The 19,720-nt window shown below is 43.4% G+C and overlaps 1 protein-coding gene across 6 annotated transcripts in view; it reads left to right on the top strand.

Moving 5' to 3' along the window:
- Window positions 1-19,720, top strand: part of LOC120989401 (colorectal mutant cancer protein-like) — a 167,863-nt gene that overhangs the window by 62,685 nt on the left and 85,458 nt on the right. For all 6 annotated transcript variants that reach the window (XR_005776261.1, XM_040417475.1, XM_040417477.1 and 3 more), the window contains one exon: window positions 18,649-18,810. Coding sequence is in view for 5 of the 6 variants with exons in the window: in XM_040417475.1 (XP_040273409.1) it covers window positions 18,649-18,810 (162 nt within the window). In the remaining variant the exon portion in view is untranslated. The remainder of the gene's footprint in view (window positions 1-18,648; window positions 18,811-19,720) is intronic.

Here is a 19,720-nt window from a genome sequence, read left to right as displayed (position 1 = left end):
TCCATGACTGGGATGAACAGGTTGTCTCTTCCCAGCTCCTTGGTGAGGGATTACCAGGGCGACTCAGGGTCTCTAGGAATCCAGCGTATGAGCCGTCCTACCATCGGGGTCTGCTCATACGGTGAGGATTACAGATGCTGTAGGAGGTGACCTGCTCCCTTATTACTCCTTTTGGCCAGGCTGATCCCCTTTTACCCTTTGACACCGCACGGTGGGGGGTTTCCCCCATTCCCCACCATGACAGTATGACCCCAAGGGTGGCCCTCACTGGACAGATGGAACATCCTGGACTGGAGCAGAGGTCCAGCACCAACAACAGCTGAAGTACAACTGATCCCAGCCAGGAAACCACAGAAGATATAAGCCAAGTGACCACACCCAGTCAGGGAGTTAACCCTTACAGCACCAGACAGAGGGAGGCTACAACTTAAAGGGGAAGTGCACACACAAGCATACCAAACACGTAACCACCGGCAACAGCATGCGTGGCAACCATGTCACGGCAATCACCCAGAAGGCCGAGACACTGCCACCGCATGCTCTCACAGCAACACGTTGCTGTGGGCAACCGCAAGTGTGGCAACAGTGTCACAGCGTACACCATAGGCCGTGACACAAGGACATTCACAGAGTTGTCCAAAAACCACTCCTGTGTTGTCTTGGCTGTGTTCTTAGGGTTATAGTCTTGTTGGAAGGTGAGCCTTCAGACCAGTCTGAATCCAGAGCACTCAGGATCAGGTTTTCATTAAGAATATCTCTGTAAATAAGTACACTGCTCAAAAAAATAAAGGGAACACTTAAACAACACAATGTAACTCCAAGTCAATCACACTTCTATAAAATCAAACTGTCCACTTAGGAAGCAACACTGAGTGACAATCAATTTCACATGCTGTTGTGCAAATGGGATAGAAAACAGGTGGAAATTATAGGCAATAAGCAAGACACCCCCAATAAAGGAGTGGTTCTGCAGGTGGTGACCTGACCACTTCTCAGTTCCTATGCTTCCTAGCTGATGTTTTGGTCACTTTTGAATGCTGGCAGTGCTTTCACTCTAGTGGTAGCATGATACGGAGTCTACAACCCACACAAGTGGCTCAGGTAGTGCAGCTTATCGAGGATGGCACATCAATGCGAGCTGTGGCAAGAAGGTTTGCTGTGTCTGTCAGCGTAGTGTCCAGAGCATGGAGGCGCTACCAGGAGACAGGCCAGTACATCAGGAGACGTGGAGGAGGCCGTAGGAGGGCAACAACCCAGCAGCAGGACCGCTACCTCCGCCTTTGTGCAAGGAGGAACAGGAGGAGTACTGCCAGAGCCCTGCAAAATGACCTCCAGCCGGCCACAAATGTGCATGTGTCTGCTCAAATGGTCAGAAACAGACTCCATGAGGGTGATATGAGGGCCCGATGTCCACAGGTGGGGGTTGGGCTTACAGCCCAACACCGTGCAGGACGTTTAGCATTTTCCAGAGAACACCAAGATTGGCAAATTTGCCACTGGTGCCCTGTGCTCTTCACAGATGAAAGCAGGTTCACACTGAGCACATGTGACAGACGTGACAGAGTCTTGAGACGCCGTGGAGAACGTTCTGCTGCCTGCAACATCCTCCAGCATGACCGGTTTGGCATTGGGTCAGTAATGGTGTGGGGTGGCATTTCTTTGGAGGGCCGCACAGCCCTCCATGTGCTCGCCAGAGGTAGCCTGACTGCCATTAGGTACCGAGATGAGATCCTCAGACCCCTTGTGAGACCATATGCTGGTGTGGTTGGCCCTGGGTTCCTCCTAATGCAAGACAATGCTAGACCTCATGAGGCTGGAGTGTGTCAGCAGTTCCTGCAAGACGAAGGCATTGATGCTATGGACTGGCCCGTCCGTTCCCCAGACCTGAATCCAATTGAGCACATCTGGGACATCATGTCTCGCTCTGTCCACCAACGTCACGTTGCACCACAGACTGTCCAGGAGTTGGCAGATGCTTTAGTCCAGGTCTGGGAGGAGATCCCTCAGGAGACCGTCCGCCACCTCATCAGGAGCATGCACAGGCGTTGTAAGGAGGTCATACAGGCACGTGGAGGCCACACACACTACTGAGCCTCATTTTGACTTGTTTTAAGGACATTACATCAAAGTTGGATCAGCCTGTAGTGTGTTTTTCCACTTTAATTTTGAGGGTGACTCCAAATCCAGACCTCCATGGGTTGAAAAATTTGATTTCCATTTTTTTTATTTTTGTGTGATTTTGTTGTCAGCACATTCAACTATGTAAAGAACGAAGTATTTCAGAAGAATATTTAATTAATTCAGATCTAGGATGTGTTATTTTTGTGTTCCCTTTATTTTTTTGAGCAGTGTATATGGGTGGACCTTTGTTGCCCTAAATGGGGTATCATAGATGCTCATATGTTACATATGGTGTTGGACAGTACATGTTTACAGTGTTTACTTTTTGTAAAGGTAGTTGGCGTTGTTAATAAACTATTTTCCACTGCTTTGGTTCTGAGTCCGAGGCTATGCCTGCTGGGAATTCTGGAATTGAACAATGTGGAGGTGAATGTTGAATTGGGCAAAGCTATTGCAGCCAGGTGGATTGCCCCTGACCCCCCTCCCCTTCCCCCACTGGACAGGAATTTCTTTGTAGAATGAATGATATCATTAGGTTGGAGCATTGGGTTTACCTCAAAAGGAATCATTTATTGAAATTTGAGGCTATTTGGGGTAGGTGGTTAGACATCCCGGGATTATCAAATCAGGCACTTTCTGATATAAATTTCAAGTGTTTAACCATCTCACATTATCATTCTGGCTAAATAAATATAAATATTGCACTGCCATGAAAATGACTGTGTCAGTCCAAACCTTCTGAAGTGATAAGCAGCTGAAGTTATCCCTATTATCTGTGATTTGTATACAGCAGAATGTATACAAATGCATCCTCCAGGCATAGAGGATGGAGAAGGACATCATGAAAATGGTAGAATGCATACAAACCTCCGCTCCATTCAGAATCTATGGGACAGACGGAGCTGGGTGTAACTACCATAGTGGCAGACCATGCGACTGCTATGGGGCCCAGGACAAGAGGGGGCCCAGTTGGGATAATCCCCTCTTCTACTGGGGGTGAAAACTTGATCAGGACTCTACCCTCTAAAGCAGGGATGCCCAACATGCGGCCCTCCAGCTGTTGCAAAACTACAACTCCCAGCATGCTCTGACAGCCTACAGCTATCAGCCTACTACAGGGAATGGTGGGAATTGTAGTTTTACAACAGCTGTAGGGCCGCAGGTTGGGAAACATTCCTCTAAAGGAACAACCTTTAGCAAATAAGGCAGTGGAAAAAATTGTCCAAGGGTCAGTGAAAGGTGTTTAGTGGAATCCCTTCTGTCCTGTGTGTGGGGCCTGGTTTGATCCTTGCTATAGATCCCTTACTTTTCTATGTAGGCCACTGAGCCAGAGTACTGTATTCGGCTGTCTCAGCAGTCCAACAGAGATGAATAAGTTGGCAGTTCACATGCTCAACCATCACTCCATTTATATGGGATCACAGCAGTCTGATCCCCACTGATCTGAGTTATCCCCTATGCAGTGGATAGGGGATAACTTGTTGAAGCCGGAATACTACTTTAAGGGTTCATTCACATGGCGTAATCTATTTTGTGGGCCTCAAAAAAAACGGATGACATCTGTGTGACGTCCATGTTGCATCCGTTTTTTTTTTTTTTTTTTGCGGATCCATTGTACCAATTCCTGTTCATGTTCGTAAAACGGACAAGGATAGGACATGTTCGATTCATTTTAGAGGAACAGACATGTGGACATGGAGTCATTTCCATTTTTTTTTCTAGCCGCATTGAAATTAATGGTTCCATATATGGACCTGTAAAAAAACGGAACGGAAACGGAAGAAAAATACGTTTGTGTGCATGAGCCCTAACTGTTGTCTTTTAGTGAAGCTCTGTATTGTTATTTGTAATTGGAGTAAATGCTAGTCAAACCATCTTGAGGCATAACAATCAAATAAAAGATACCACAGCACTCCATAGAAGCTTGCCTCAATAAGTTTGTTTTATTTTATACACAATCCAGTGAGGTCCAGCATATTACATATGATAATAATGTGTAGCCACTCATTTTAGACGACCTTCCTCAGCAACATGAGTCTGTGGTTAGAGTGAAGCTGTCATGGAAATACTGGCCTATGAACTGATTACCGGTATATTATTTTGGTCTAGTATTTCCATGACTGGAAGGTCATCTAAGACCGAAACGTCCCTATTCATGAGTGGCTACATACTATTATCATATGTAATATTCTGGACCTCTTTGGATTAGAAGTATAAAAAAAAGTTAAATTAAAGCAAATTTATTGACACAAGCTTCCACTTTCCAGGGAACTTAAAGTAGCCCTGGAAAAAACCTAAATGTGGCCCCATAGTGTTGGTGAGTTCAAATTGACAGAAGGTGGAACAAGCAGGGCCAGCAACACCGTAGTGAAGAACAAAATACAGTTGAATTCAGGAGGGCACCTGGCTGCTGGCCAAGTGCATAAGTGCCTGATGCTCCTATATTAATTAATACTGAGAGCATCAGATCTTTACGTACCTGGCTGGCACCCAAGATGAGGGCTTGGGCAGCCCTTTGGGCATGGGACCACTGGGAAATTTTGCTGTAGGGTCTATGGCCAGTTCGCCCATGTGAGCTCTACACCTGGCACCACCTAATACTCCAAGTGCAGGTAACATTGTGTATAATAATATCTTGAGGCATATTCACATCTCATTTTGGCCCCTCATTTTGTGTATGTCCTGAGAAAGCTCCCAGGGTATATGTTAAACATATCCATAGGTCCCCATTTACCTGGCATATTCCAAAAGAGTGTCCTTTTGGCATATTCTGGGCTACTGTGCATTGTGATACTTTTTTTGCAGTATGGAAGAGCATAGTAGACTGTGTTATTCTATACAAAAATATACAGTTTTTCGTTGGATGTATGCGTGGGGAGCTACACTTAGTATACTCGTCTGATGAAAGGATCTTAAAAAGAGTTTGCGACCAGAAAATTGACTGTTAAATAAACCAGACAAAATACCTTGTAGGACTAGCTCGGCAGAATGTAATGATACCTTTCACTTAGGGATCTGTTGCTTCATTCTGGAGAAAAAGTATTTGAATTAATATGCAAATGAACAGTTCAGTGAACTAAGGGTGGGACCAAGACACTCTGTGCACTCTTGCACCTCCTGCTTACTCTGCTAGCCTTAGCTAGCAGGCTTTAAACCTGCACATAGGCTTTTTTATGGCAGTGCGGGTGTAGTTCGGCATGGGTGTCCTGTACTCAGTGGAGTTAATTTTCTGGCCGTTAAACCCCTTTGATGCTCTCTGCCTAGAGATGCACTATTGACTGTGGCATCTAAGTGGTTTCAGAGGGAGGGGGCTCCTTCTATCACCCATCGGCACCCTGTGAATGCGATTTATATGGCAGCTGGGGCTCTATTGAATGCCCCCGGTTTGCCCTCTCTGAATGCCTGTTAGTCAATGCCAGAGAAACAGCCTAACACATTCCCTGTCATATTTTTATGGACAGCTTATCACACTGTACCAGGACCAGGCTGGTAATCTGTCTTACAGGGCAGATTCCTGTTGGGATAGTCTGTCAGGGGGCTGTCTGACATGATTAAACACTAACTGCACTGAGGATGCAAACTCTACAGCATCAGTGCAGTTTTGAGGCTAGGAAGGCTCAAGGACCTATGATGACATCATCATAGGTCCTTAATCCCCTAAGACTACAGGGACCAATAATGCTAAGTTTCTGTTCAGTTCCAAGGTTAGGGGGTTACAGGTCCTGGTTGTGATGATATCATTACAGGTCCTTCACCCCCTGAAAATATGTTAGAGAACTGCAGGAGAAGCACCCTCTCTCCAAATACAACCTCACTGCTCCAGTCTTATCCTGTTCTGCCAGTCTGCAAGAGAAGTGAGAAATTTGCTGCCAGTGTGTGTGTATGTATGTGTGGGTCGGGGGGAAATTGGATGCTGTGGAAGAGGTATTTCGAGTTTTATCATGGTATATGGTATACAGTGTATTATGTAAGTGATCAAGTCGAGGTTACCTTGTGGAACTATTAAGTAGTAAAAAAAGAATTTAATCATTTTTATATATTTTTATTGTGCAAAAGTAGTAAAACTCCTCCCAAGAGAGAGTTAAGAAAAGTGAATCAATGAGTTATGTGTACCCCAAAATGGTGCCATTAAAAAGTATAACTTGTCTCGCAAAAAGCAAGGCCTCGTTTGTTTACATCGATGGAAAAATATAAAAAATTTTAGGGAATGCAATGAAATTATTTAGTTAATAAGGTGTAAACCAGGCTAGGCACTAAGAGGTTAAATTGGTTTTCTGGGTTCAGAATATTTATGGCCTATTGTCAGGATATGCCATACTATAAAAATATTTTCCCCATATGGCAAACGTGAAAAAACTTCAATATTAAAGACACACCCCAGAACGGTATCAATAAAAAGTACAGATGGCCCTGCAAAAAATTCATGCTCACACTGCTCCGTACACAACTACAAAAAAGTTATAGTGGTCAGAATATGGGGACAAAAAAAAAGTTTTTTATTTTATCAGTATCAAAACGCAAGAAAAACTATACATATAAGGTATCACTGGATTCGTACTGACCAGTAGAATGAAAGTAACTAGTCAGTTTTATCACACATTGAACATCGTAAATAAAAAACTATGGCAGAATTGCTTTTTTTCCAATTCCACCCCATTTGGAATTTTTTTCCTGCTTCCCACTACATCATATGCAATATTAAATGCTGGTCTTGGAAAGTATAACTTGTCTCACAGAATGTAAAAATAAAAAAGTTAAGACTCTGAAAAGACTGGGAGGGCAAAATGAAAATGTAAAAATGAAAAAACCTCTGGGGTAGAAAGGTTAAATTGGACAGCTTAAAGGGGTTCTCTGGGAATTAAAAAAATGAAAATAGTGTTGGGCGAGAATATTCGAATCGCGAATATTAATCACGAATATCGGCACTTCGAGAATTCGCGAATATTTTGAATATAGTGATATACACTGCTCAAAAAAATAAAGGGAACACAAAAATAACACATCCTAGATCTGAATTAATTAAATATTCTTCTAAAATACTTTGTTCTTTACATAGTTGAATGTGCTGACAACAAAATCACACAAAAATAAAAAAATGGAAATCAAATTTTTCAACCCATGGAGGTCTGGATTTGGAGCCTCCCTCAAAATTAAAGTGGAAAAACACACTACAGGCTGATCCAACTTTGATGTAATGTCCTTAAAACAAGTCAAAATGAGGCTCAGTAGTGTGTGTGGCCTCCTTGTGCCTGTATGACCTCCCTACAACACCTGTGCATGCTCCTGATGAGGTGGCGGACGGTCTCCTGAGGGATTTCCTCCCAGACCTGGACTAAAGCATCTGCCAACTCCTGGACAGTCTGTGGTGCAACGTGACGTTGGTGGATAGAGCGAGACTTGATGTCCCAGATGTGCTCAATTGGATTCAGGTCTGGGGAACGGGCGGGCCAGTCCATAGCATCAATGCCTTCATCTTGCAGGAACTGCTGACACACTCCAGCCACATGAGGTCTAGCATTGTCTTGCATTAGGAGGAACCCAGGGCCAACCGCACCAGCATATGGTCTCACAAGGGGTCTGAGGATCTCATCTCGGTACCTAATGGCAGTCAGGCTACCTCTGGCCAGCACATGGAGGGCTGTGCGGCCCTCCAAAGAAATGCCACCCCACACCATTACTGACCCAATGCCAAACCGGTCATGCTGGAGGATGTTGCAGGCAGCAGAACGTTCTCCACGGCGTCTCAAGACTCTGTCACGTCTGTCACATGTGCTCAGTGTGAACCTGCTTTCATCTGTGAAGAGCACAGGGCGCCAGTGGCGAATTTGCCAATCTTGGTGTTCTCTGGCAAATGCCAAACGTCCTGCACGGTGTTGGGCTGTAAGCAAAACCCCCACCTGTGGACGTCGGGCCCTCATATCACCCTCATGGAGTCTGTTTCTGACCGTTTGAGCAGACACATGCACATTTGTGGCCTGCTGGAAGTCATTTTGCAGGGCTCTGGCAGTGCTCCTCCTGTTCCTCCTTGCACAAAGGCGGAGGTAGCGGTCCTGCTGCTGGGTTGTTGCCCTCCTACGGCCTCCTCCACATCTCCTGATGTACTGGCCTGTCTCCTGGTAGCGCCTCCATGCTCTGGACACTACGCTGACAGACACAGCAAACCTTCTTGCCACAGCTCGCATTGATGTGCCATCCTGGATAAGCTGCACTACCTGAGCCACTTGTGTGGGTTGTAGACTCCGTCTCATGCTACCACTAGAGTGAAAGCACCGCCAGCATTCAAAAGTGACCAAAACATCAGCCAGGAAGCATAGGAACTGAGAATTGGTCTGTGGTCACCACCTGCAGAACCACTCCTTTATTGGGGGTGTCTTGCTAATTGCCTATAATTTCCACCTGTTGTCTATCCCATTTGCACAACAGCATGTGAAATTGATTGTCACTCAGTGTTGCTTCCTAAGTGGACAGTTTGATTTCACAGAAGTGTGATTGACTTGGAGTTACATTGTGTTGTTTAAGTGTTCCCTTTATTTTTTTGAGCAGTGTATATTCGTAATTTCGAATATTCTAGATTTTCTTTTCATCAGTAACCTCCCTTCTTGCTTGTGGGCCAATGAGAAGGCTGCAATGTCTTTGTCTGAGCTTAGCAACATCCCTAGCAACCAATAGGAAAGTTGCCTACCCCTTACTATATAAGAACCTCCCCAGCAGCCATTTTCCACTGTTTTTTAAAGTTCTGAGAGAGAGAGAGAGAGCAGTGTCATTGCTGTGCTCTGTGCTTTCCAGACTACTGTACATTAGATAGATAGTTAGATAGCTAATATATACAGCCAGGTCCATAAATATTGGGACATCAACAAAATTCTAACATTTTTGGCTCTATACACCACCACAATGGATTTGAAATTAAATGAACAAGATGTGCTTTAACTGCAAACTGTCAGCTTTAATTTGAGGGTATTTACATCCAAATCAGGTGAACGGTGTAGGAATTACAACAGTTTGCATATGTGCCTCCCACTTGTTAAGGGACCAAAAGTAATGGGACAGAATAATAATCATAAATCAAACTTTCACTTTTTTTTTTAACAAAGATGTTTATTAGTATTGTGTCATGGTCTTAAAAAGATAACAATACAGTGTCATCCAACATACAGTAAAGTTACACTTCCAAAGTCTTCTATAACATAAATATTAGGTGACATATCCTAGTTCAGAGCTGACAACACAATACTATGCATTTTTTATACTTTTCTCCCCTCCTTTCCTTCTCCCTCCCCCCCCTCCCCCCATGTAATCCAACAAATAATAATAACAGATCAGGTATATCTGACAAGAATAAACACATCTCTCTGAGCACTATCTTGTTCGTCGTAACCATTAACCCCTTTTTCCTGACCCCCCTTTGTCTCCTCCTGCTTGTCTCATCATGTATCTCTACTGATCACAGAATTTTAAGCCTACCTAGCCGTCCTTTGATGTCTTCCTGTAGGTACCAAGCTGTTAGGATAAATGGTCTCATAATCCTAGCTGTTTCTGACTCCTCCATGTAGTTTAACATGAATTTTTTCCATATCTTGTATAATTTCTTCCCCGCCGTTTCCTTTCTGCCTGTTGCTTCTAGCCACTCCAAGTGGAGCATATGTCTCAGACGTCTCAAAAATTCTGCCTCTGATGGCACCTCTGCTTCAAGCCATGATGACAACAAACATCTCTTAGCTTCCAGAACTATCCTATGTCCCATTGCTGTGAGGCCCTTATTCTGCCCGTTTTCACCTTCAGTCGACTCCATCTGTTTTCCTGCATGCAGCATTGCTATTTGGATGTCAAGTTCCCCCTTAAAATTACTCCCATTTCGTAAGATCAATCTCACCATTTTCCAATAATCTTCTAATTTTGTGCAGCTCCATAGCCCATGTAACAGGTCAGTTTTGGGGGTGGAACATCTAGGACATGCCACTATCCTATCTGGTTTTGCACTATTGATCGGCATGTCAAAACCATATAAGGCATGATGTATAATTTTAAAGTGGGTCTCTCTCATTGTTTCATTCACCACTGTCCTGTGCAAAGCTACTATACCATTTCTCACGATTGGGTAAACCTCCTTTAGATCTAACTTGTTCCCCCATCTCCCGAACACTCCCTTGGCGAAAGGGTCTTCCCAATGGTTCCTCAGACCACCATACAAAAGCGATATGGACTGTCTGTTGCCAGAGGTAATGAGTGTATCAAATTTATTCCTAATCCATTCACCAGCCATGTTGATAGCCAGGCTCTTACAATAGTGTTTGACCTGTAGATATGGGAACAAATCAGATCCCGACAGCCCCCACTTATCTGTTAGTTCCTGTAGAGTCGCCCATCTATTCTCCTGAGTATGAAACAAATCGCCCACCGTCTTCACCCCCTTGATCTTCCATTCACGGAACGACTTCTCCGACTGTCCTGGCCTAAAGGCTGGATTATTGTGCAAAGGAAGATGTTTCGAGACCTGATATGGCAATCTATACACTTTTCTAAGGTTCTTCCACGCTATAATGGAATCCCGTAGTATTAATGAGCATCTAGCTAATCGTGGTAGCTGAGATAGCTTGGTATGAACCAAAGCCTTTAAATCCCAGGGTGTCGCCAACTGTTTTTCTAACCTCAAATTAGAGTAATGGGAAGTCTCATTGAACCAGTCTATCAGGTGTCTACTCAAACAAGCCAAATTATATCCCCTAATGTCAGGAACATTCAGTCCTCCAAGTTCCCTTCGCAATTTCAGCTTCCTCAATGAGATCCTTGGTTTTTTACCATTCCAAATGAATTTTGTAAAACATCCCTCTAAATTCCTAACATCTATGTGTCTTAGAAGTACTGGTATGGTCTGGAGTGGGTACATTAATTTGGATACTGCCAGAATTTTGATTAAATGGCACCTCCCCATTAGTGATAGTGGTAGATTCTGCCATCTGACTAAATCATCTTTAATTTTGTTGAGCAAAGGTGGAAAATTTAGTTGATAGATGGAATGTGGTGTCCGTCCAATCTTTATACCTAAGTACTTGATTTGGGATTTTGTCAAGGAGCCCAGTATATCTATATTCTTATCTACCTCAAACCTATTTTTTTGGCCTATCGGTACAAGTTCACATTTTGACATGTTCACTTTGTATCCAGAATATTTCCCGAAACTCTCTAATGCCTTAAAGATATTATCTATTTGTCCCTGTGGCTTTGACATAAATAAAATAATATCATCGGCAAACAATGCCACTTTCACTTGCGTCTTTCCGACTTTAATCCCTTCAAATAGGTTAGACTCGCATAATTCTCTAGCCAGTGGTTCTAATGCCAGATTAAATAATAATGGGGAAAGAGGGCACCCCTGCCGAGTCCCCTTTTGTAGGTCGAATGGTTTGGATAAGTGACCCTGCGTATAGACCCTTGCCTACGGCCTATGATACATCTGTGCCAAGACTCCCCTAAAGGCCCCTGTAATCTCCATTTTATCCAGGACCGCCTCCAGCCATGCCCACCTAACATTGTCAAACGCTTTTTCAGCATCTAGTGTGAGCATGGCTGGAGTCCCTCCTTCCTCCGGATCATGTTGCACCCTATCCATAGCGGTAAGTACTGTTCTAATGTTTGTCACCGCTGCACGACCCTGGATGAAACCCACCTGCTCCTGTCCTACCAATGATGGCATCATTTTAGCCAAGCGGTCAGCAATAATTTTAGACAGGATTTTTTTGTCTACATTTATCAGAGAAATGGGTCTATATGAACCTGGTAATAAAGGGTCTTTCTCAGGTTTGGGTAACAATTTGATGTAGGAGAGGCTAGTTCCATCCAGGGTCGGTGCGCCCCTAAACTTGCCATTGTAAACCTCCACCAATACCGGTAAGAGCTGAGTGCACAAGGCTTTGTAGTACTCTCCAGTATAACCGTCTGGTCCCAGAGCTTTGGAGTTACCAAGCCCTTTTATCACTCCCTGCAATTCTGTCGCTGTGACCTCTGCATTCAAAGTATGTCGCTGTTCCTCAGTCATCTTAGGTAGTCTAATTTTGTCAAGAAGTGTGTTACTTAAGTCAACCCTATCCCCATCACTATATAGTTTTTCATAGTATTTTCCCAAAATGGAATTAATTTTTGCAGGATCATGAATAGTGGTCCCTACAGAGTTTTTCAAGCTATTTATATACTGCGGTTGTCTCAATCCTTTCGCCAGATTGGCTAAAAGTCTCCCTGACTTATTACCATATTTAAACATCTTGGCCTCAAATTCAGAACTACGTAGTAGCTCTTTCTCTTTCATGCACTGTTCAAAACCTTGACGTTCCTCCAGCCACTTTTTCCTATTTGAATCTGTGGGATCCTGCTTAAACTCTGTGTAAGTTATCCTCACTTTTTGGCTTGCCATTTCCAGCTGAGCTTGTGCCTTTTTTTTAAGACCTGTCAGGTATCCCATGATTCTGCCTCTCAACACCGCTTTAGAAGCGTTCCAGAAAAGATTTGGTGTGTCAATGTGGCTTGCATTATCTGCTTTATACTCCTCCCACCAAATAGAGAGCTTTTCCAAGAACTCTTCCTTTGCGCAGAGCTGAGAGGGGAATCTCCATATGAAGTCAGGACCTCTAGGGAAATCATCCCTCACCACTATTGTCACTGGTGCATGGTCCGAGATCACTAAGTCTCCTATATCTGATGATTCTATCCTATGTACCATATTGTGGGCCACTAATAAATAATCTATGCGGGACCAGGAGTTTTGGGAGTGGGAATAGAAAGTAAAACTACTATCATCGGGATGAGCTTGACGCCAGACATCTATCAATCCACCACCCACCAATAGCTGCTGTAGTGCTTTATCTTGGGAAGTCTCTCCTCCTAATCTTCCTTCATTTCTCTTTCTATCCACCACCCCATTTAGAACCGCATTAAAATCACCTCCAACCACCTTATTTATGCACGAGTCTCCTAGTAGTCGCAATTCCAGGTCCTTTAGAAAGGCAGGATTCCCTGTGTTAGGGCAGTAAATATTGTACATGCTATACTGTGTATTCTGCACCTGCATTACAATATGTACCCATCTTCCCTGTGAATCAGTATTTTGTGATATAATCTGGCAGTTCAATTGCTTATTGATAAGCATTATTACCCCCGCTTTTCGGTCTAGTGACGGGGACCCAATAACTCTGCCCACCCACAGCTTCTTCATTCTGTCAAAATCACTTGCCTCAAGATGGGTCTCTTGTAAGAAAACCACATCTGGTTTAAGTTTCTTAAGATGCCTTAAAACCATCCATCTTTTCTGGGGTGATTTTAAACCTTTGATATTCCACGTTATCACCTTCATGTCTGTCCCCTAGATTTTATTTATTTATTTATTTATTTTTTAATTTAGCAGATATATATGTTATTATAACCTACCGAGCCTGAGGTCCACGTCACTCACCGAAAGCGCCCAGAGAGATCCCTTGCAAACAAGCGAACAGAGAAATGTTAGATTACCAACAATTTTGTGTGACACTGTCACAAACTTTTAGCTTCTCTATCGTCTTTCTCCTCCAATACTACTCCTTTAATTACTATAATAACTTCCCTTTTTTTCTGGGTTGCGGGTTACCTCCCACCAAGATATCTAGGAAAACACTCCTGCTGTATCTTCTTGAGGTCTCTCCATTAAACCTGCTAGACTTTTACCCGTATCCATCTATACTGCATCTGGTATCATCTATCCCACACATGACATTTCATTGGCACTGCACTTAATACAAGGTATTAACATAACTTGGCGGGTTGAACCATAAACCTTTTCAACTTAAATGTAATGACAGATCAGTGCTGCCATATCAAACCAGCAAATGTACCAGTCTCACATGCATTTTGAGATCTCTTATAGACCCCCTATTGATTAGATGGCAAACGTAAGTCATCTCCCTGGGTAGGGATCTTCTCTCCGGTCTGAAGATCTTCGCCCCCTAATCCCAAGTTCTGGATACTCTCTTTCTCTCTCCCTTCTCCGTTCCCGATCTCTTGGGTTCTCCACTCTAGACGAACTTCTTCCTCTCCTCTTGTCTTCTCCCGCTGGCTCCCCTGGATTCTGTATAGATTTAATCCACTCTTCTGCTGCTGTTGGATCATGATATATCGTGCTTGATCCATTAGGATGCAACACCCTTAACTTTGCTGGGTATTGCAGTTGAAACCTGCGCCCCTTTTGATGTAGTAAAGTGCAGACGTGACTAAATTCTCTCCTCTTCCTAGCCACAGCTGCTGAATAGTCACCAAAAAGTAGTACAGAGTGTCCCAGCAGCTTTAATGGACCTTTCTTAGCCCTATATGCTCTCAGCAGGGCTTCCTTGTCGCAATAGTCCAGAAATTTCATAATAACCTGGCGCGGTTTAGGGCCCTGGCTTCTAGACGGTCCCGTCTGGTCCTGCTGATCCTCTATTACTGGGCCGATTCTGTGGGCCCTTTCTACCTTACAGCGCCCTTCTAATCCCAGTGCCCTGGGTAAATCTTTTTCACATATATCCATCAGAGTCTGCGGTTTGAACTTTTCAGGTAGCCCCAACAGTCTCAGATTGCTCCTTCTGGACCGATTTTCCAGGTCCTCTACCCGATCATATAGAATCATATTTTGCTTTGAAAGCTCATTAACTTTTTGAGTAAAAGCAGCTGATTCATTTTCAGCCCTAGACGCTCTTTGCTCAAGTTCCTCCAGTCTCATATCATGCTGAGCGACCGCCTCATGCAACTGCTGTAACGAGGCCGACAGAGTTATAGTAAGCGTTTCTCTTATATCGGGGGCTAAATGTCTGGCCACCTCTATAGCCAACTTTTTATAGTCAATGTCCATTGAGGGGTTCGACTGAGCAACTTGCTCTTCAATCTTACAACTTTCTAGCAGTACTTGCGTCAGCGGAGACGGAGTAGAAGAGCGCGAGTCCGCCATCTTGTCGAGCATGTCCTCAATGGCTCTGCCCCGTCCTTTGGAGATCCTCCTTTTGCCGCTCCGTAGTAAGTAGCGTTCCATAAACTTATGGACTCTGGATGTTCAGGGACCAGGACGAACCTGTCTCGGCCCCCTACTGCCGATTTTTAAAGAGCGGGATTTAGTAAATGGTGGGAAGTCACCGGAGCTCCTTCACGCTGCCGCCCGCATCCCAGCGCCGGAACCGGAAGTCCAAACTTTCACTTTTTAATACTTGGTTGCAAATCCTTTGCAGTCAATTACAGCCTGAAGTCTGGAACGCATAGACATCACCAGACGCTGGGTTTCATCCCTGGTGATGCTCCGCCAGGCCTCTACTGCAACTGTCTTCAGTTCCTGCTTGTTCTTGTGGCATTTTCCCTTCAGTTTTGTCTTCAGCAAGTGAAATGCATGCCCAATCGGATTCAGGTCAGGTGATTGACTTGGCCATTGCATAACATTCCACTTCTTTCCCTTAAAAAAAACTCTTTGGTTGCTTTTGCAGTATGCTTTGGGTCATTGTCCATCTGCACTGTAAAGCGCCGTCCAATGAGTTCTGAAGCATTTGGCTGAATATGAGCAGATAATATTACCCAAACACTTTAGAATTCATCCTGCTGCTTTTGTCAGCAGTCACATCATCAATAAATACAAGAGAACCAGTTCCATTGGCAGCCATACATGCCTATGCCATGACACTACCACCACCATGCTTCACTGATGAGGTGGTATGCTTAGGATCATGAGCAGTTCCTTTCCTTCTCCATACTCTTCTCTTCCCATCACTCTGGTACAAGTTGATCTTGGTCTAATCTGTCCATAGGATGTTGTTCCAGAACTGTGAAGGCTTTTTTAGATTTCGTTTGGCAAACTCTAATCTGGCCCTACTGTTTTTGAGGCTCACCAATGGTTTACATCTTGTGGTGAACCCTCTGTATTCACTCTGGTAAAGTCTTCTCTTGATTGTTGACTTTGACACACAAAGAATTCTTCGGTCATCCACCACAGTTGTTTTCCGTGGTCTTACGGGTCTTTTGGTGTTGCTGAGCTCACCGTTCCTTCTTATTAAGAATGTTCCAAACAGTTGTTATGGCCACGCCTAATGTTTTAGCTATCTCTCTGATGGGTTTGTTTTGTTTTTTCAGCCTAATGATGGCTTGCTTCACTGATCTTTGCAAATGCAAATAGTACACTTGAAATGAACTCTGGACCTTTTATCTGCTCATTGTAATTGGGATAATGAGGGAATAACACACACCTGGCCATGGAACAGCTGAGAAGCCAATTGTCCCATTACGTTTGGTCCCGTAACAAGTGGGAGGCACATATGCAAACTGTTGTAATTCCTACACCGTTCACCTGATTTGGATGTAAATACCCTCAAATTAAAGCTGACAGTCTGCAGTTAAAGCACATCTTGTTCGTTTCATTTGAAATCCATTGTGGTGGTGTATAGAGCCAAAAATGTTATAATTGTGTCGATGTCCCAATATTTATGGACCTGGCTGTATATAGAATACAGATAGTTATTGGGAGATAGTCAGTGTAGGCTATACCCTGATATAGTGTAGGTTATATCCTGATATCCTGTTGCAGTGAATTGTGTTAGGTAGTGTGATAGGTTTTGCTGTCCAATCCATACATTCATGCAGACCTGCTAAAATGTGTTGTCACGTATTGCGCCAAAATAATCGCATCATTAGTGCCGATTAGTGCAATCGCAAATATATTGGAGCACTCTAACTGCATATAAAGCCATTTTTAATGTTCTGTAGTGCCAACCATTTTCTCCAGTCTCCGGAAACCTCTAGCAGCTTGGAAAATGTAGCAAAAGTGACCCACGCCTGTATTTCGCGCGCATTACGTGAATATTACTTTGCTGATTTTTCGCAATAAAGAAAATAAACTCGAATTCACGAATATATGACAAATATTCGTGAAATATCGCAAATTAGAATATAGCCCCTGCCGCTCATCACTATTCTCTAACACCTTGGAGCAATAATCAGGGGAAACAAAATGGCCGCTGTCCCATTAGTTCACACAAAACCTGTCCTGATGATACAGGAGGACAATTTAATTTACAACACTGAGGTAAAGAGCTGCCTCATCCTCCTCTCCTACTTGTCAGAGATTATGACCCTGAATACAGATAATAAGAACTTTAGCTGAATCTCTGGGGAATTTAGTTCATGAGGAGACATGAAGTACAGAGAGGATAGACAGAATAGACTGTGCTAATGTGGGGCAGTGGTAATGGAGACTGCATACAAGTGCTGCTGCTCATTAGCCACACCTCACCCTCCTCTCATGTCTCCTCATCATCTCCATTCCCAAAGAGATTCACCTGTATTCAGGATCATGATTCCTGACAAGCAGAGCAGAGAGGAGGATGAGGCAGCACTATGGCTCATTGTGGTGAAGTAACTTGTCCTCCTGTGTGATTAGGACAGGTTTTGTGTGTACTGATAGGACGGCGGCCATTTTATTTCTCCTAATGATTGTTCCCCAGACAAAACAAGCCATTCTAAGTAATGAAAGGTATTGTCACGGAAGGTGTACAGCAAACTAGAAGACACAAAAGGAAGATCCGGCTGACTGGATCCAAAACTAAGGAACCAAAGGGATAGCCCTGCAACAGACCTGGCTCTCTCCCTAAACTGCTTAGCCTATGCAAAATTCTCAATGGTAGAAGATCGCATATCCTCGTACCTCGACTGAATAACCCCTGAACACCCTATAATAGTGAGGGGACACGACCACCGGCTCCCTACACTTGATACGGAGGGAGTCAGGGTCTCCTGGGATCCAGCAAACAGGAAAATACAAATGAATAAACAAAACTTATCTGTAGAAGACTCAGTAGTAGCATCCAGCATGCATATACTCCAGGAAGTTGTATAAACCGCAAAGTGATGCAGTATGGGAAGGGATTTAAAGGGATGCAATCAGTGCAACTACATGACAGCTGAGAGAGGCTAACGAGATGAGAAAATGAAAGCAAAACAAAAGGAACCTCAAGGAGGAGGTTCTGAAGGACGTCTGTCAGAGCTTCTCAGATGTCTGGTGGTGACAGGTATTTGTGAATATATTTATTATAAAATAATATTTAAGTATTTAAATTTTTTTTATTCCTGGAGAACCCCATTAATGACAGAATACTGACATTCTCATAGGGAGTGTGAGAGCGATAACACCAAATTTAACACACCTGCTCCCCATTCACCCCTGAGACCTTGTAACACTAACAAGTCACATGACACTGGGGAGGAAAAATGGCTAATTGGGCACAATTAGGCAATTTTCACTTAGGGGTGAACCCACTTTTGTTGCCAGCGGTTTAGACAGTAATGACTGTGTGTTAAGTTATTTTGAGGGCACACCAAATTAACACTGTTATGCAAGCTGTACACTGACTACTTTACTTTGAATCAAAGTGTCATATCTTCAGTGTTGTCCCATGAAAAGATATAATAAAATATTTATAAAAATGTGACGGGTGTACTCACTTTTGTGAGATACTGTATATATCAATAACAGTACAAACTCTTTCTTCCATACAGATTTCAGGTGAAGATGCTACGGTTTTACAATCTGAGATTATACGTTTCCAGGAGAATAATGCAGCACTGAGAATGAAACTTAGGCTTAAAGACAATGAACTCAACAGGTCAAAAGCCACACTCAATGTCTTCAAGGAGGAAAAGGAAAAACTACAAACAAAGGTGCCTACTTTGCAGCTATGATTATAGTGATTAGAGATGAGTGAAGTTTTGGAAAATTCGATTTGGCTGCTTTGCCGAATTTTACAAAAATGTTTTCCTTTTCTTTGTAAGTAGCGGGTGCAATGACAGAGCGCTACGATAGTGCCATCTGATCATGGCATCTTAGAGTAATAATACAGTTTAAAATTAACAGAAAAAAAAATGAAATCATACTTACCACCTTCATTTGCTCACAACGGGCCGGCTGCCGTTATCTTGCTCATACGTCACCACGCACAGGATTTTGGCCGAGATCTTCAATCAAGATGGCGGCAGCTGGCCTGTAGCAAGCAAATGGAGGAGGTAAGTATGATTTTTTGTTTTTTACACTATTTCAGATTAAATCGATTCGCTAACACGAAGCACAAGGAAATTTGGCTTCGCTGCGAATCGAATTTATCCTGAAATTCGGATTGAATTCCACTTTGTTGAATTCGATTCGCTCATCTCTAATAGTGATGTACTGTATGTCACGGTATAATGTCATCCAGAAACAAACAAGCTGACACTGTCTATGTGTCAGTGGCAAATCTCTGTGCCCCTATCTTATAGTTTATTAGCTTCTAGCTTTGTCCTTCTGATTTTATGTTTTTTTCTCTGGTAAGAATATCAGTTGTATTGAATTGATTTCAGTAGCTTTCTGCAAAAGGTATCTTAAAACTATGAAAGACTGCTGGTGTAGTTTTTAGTGGTTTTCATTCTCTTTTTCTGCTCCTTGCTCTTGGCATTAATGGTATTTCCCAGGGCTGCCATCAGGAATTTCAGTGCCCCATACAGGCAAATTTTGTGACCCCTCCCTCAGTGGCCCTGTTGTGAGACAAGCCTGCCCTTACCCACCACGCCCCCAATTTTAGACTTGGCGTGAGTGGGG

The sequence above is a fragment of the Bufo bufo genome, chromosome 2, assembly GCF_905171765.1.
Source record: "Bufo bufo chromosome 2, aBufBuf1.1, whole genome shotgun sequence".
NCBI classification, from domain to species: domain Eukaryota; kingdom Metazoa; phylum Chordata; class Amphibia; order Anura; family Bufonidae; genus Bufo; species Bufo bufo.
This window is presented reverse-complemented; position numbering and strand designations above follow the sequence as displayed.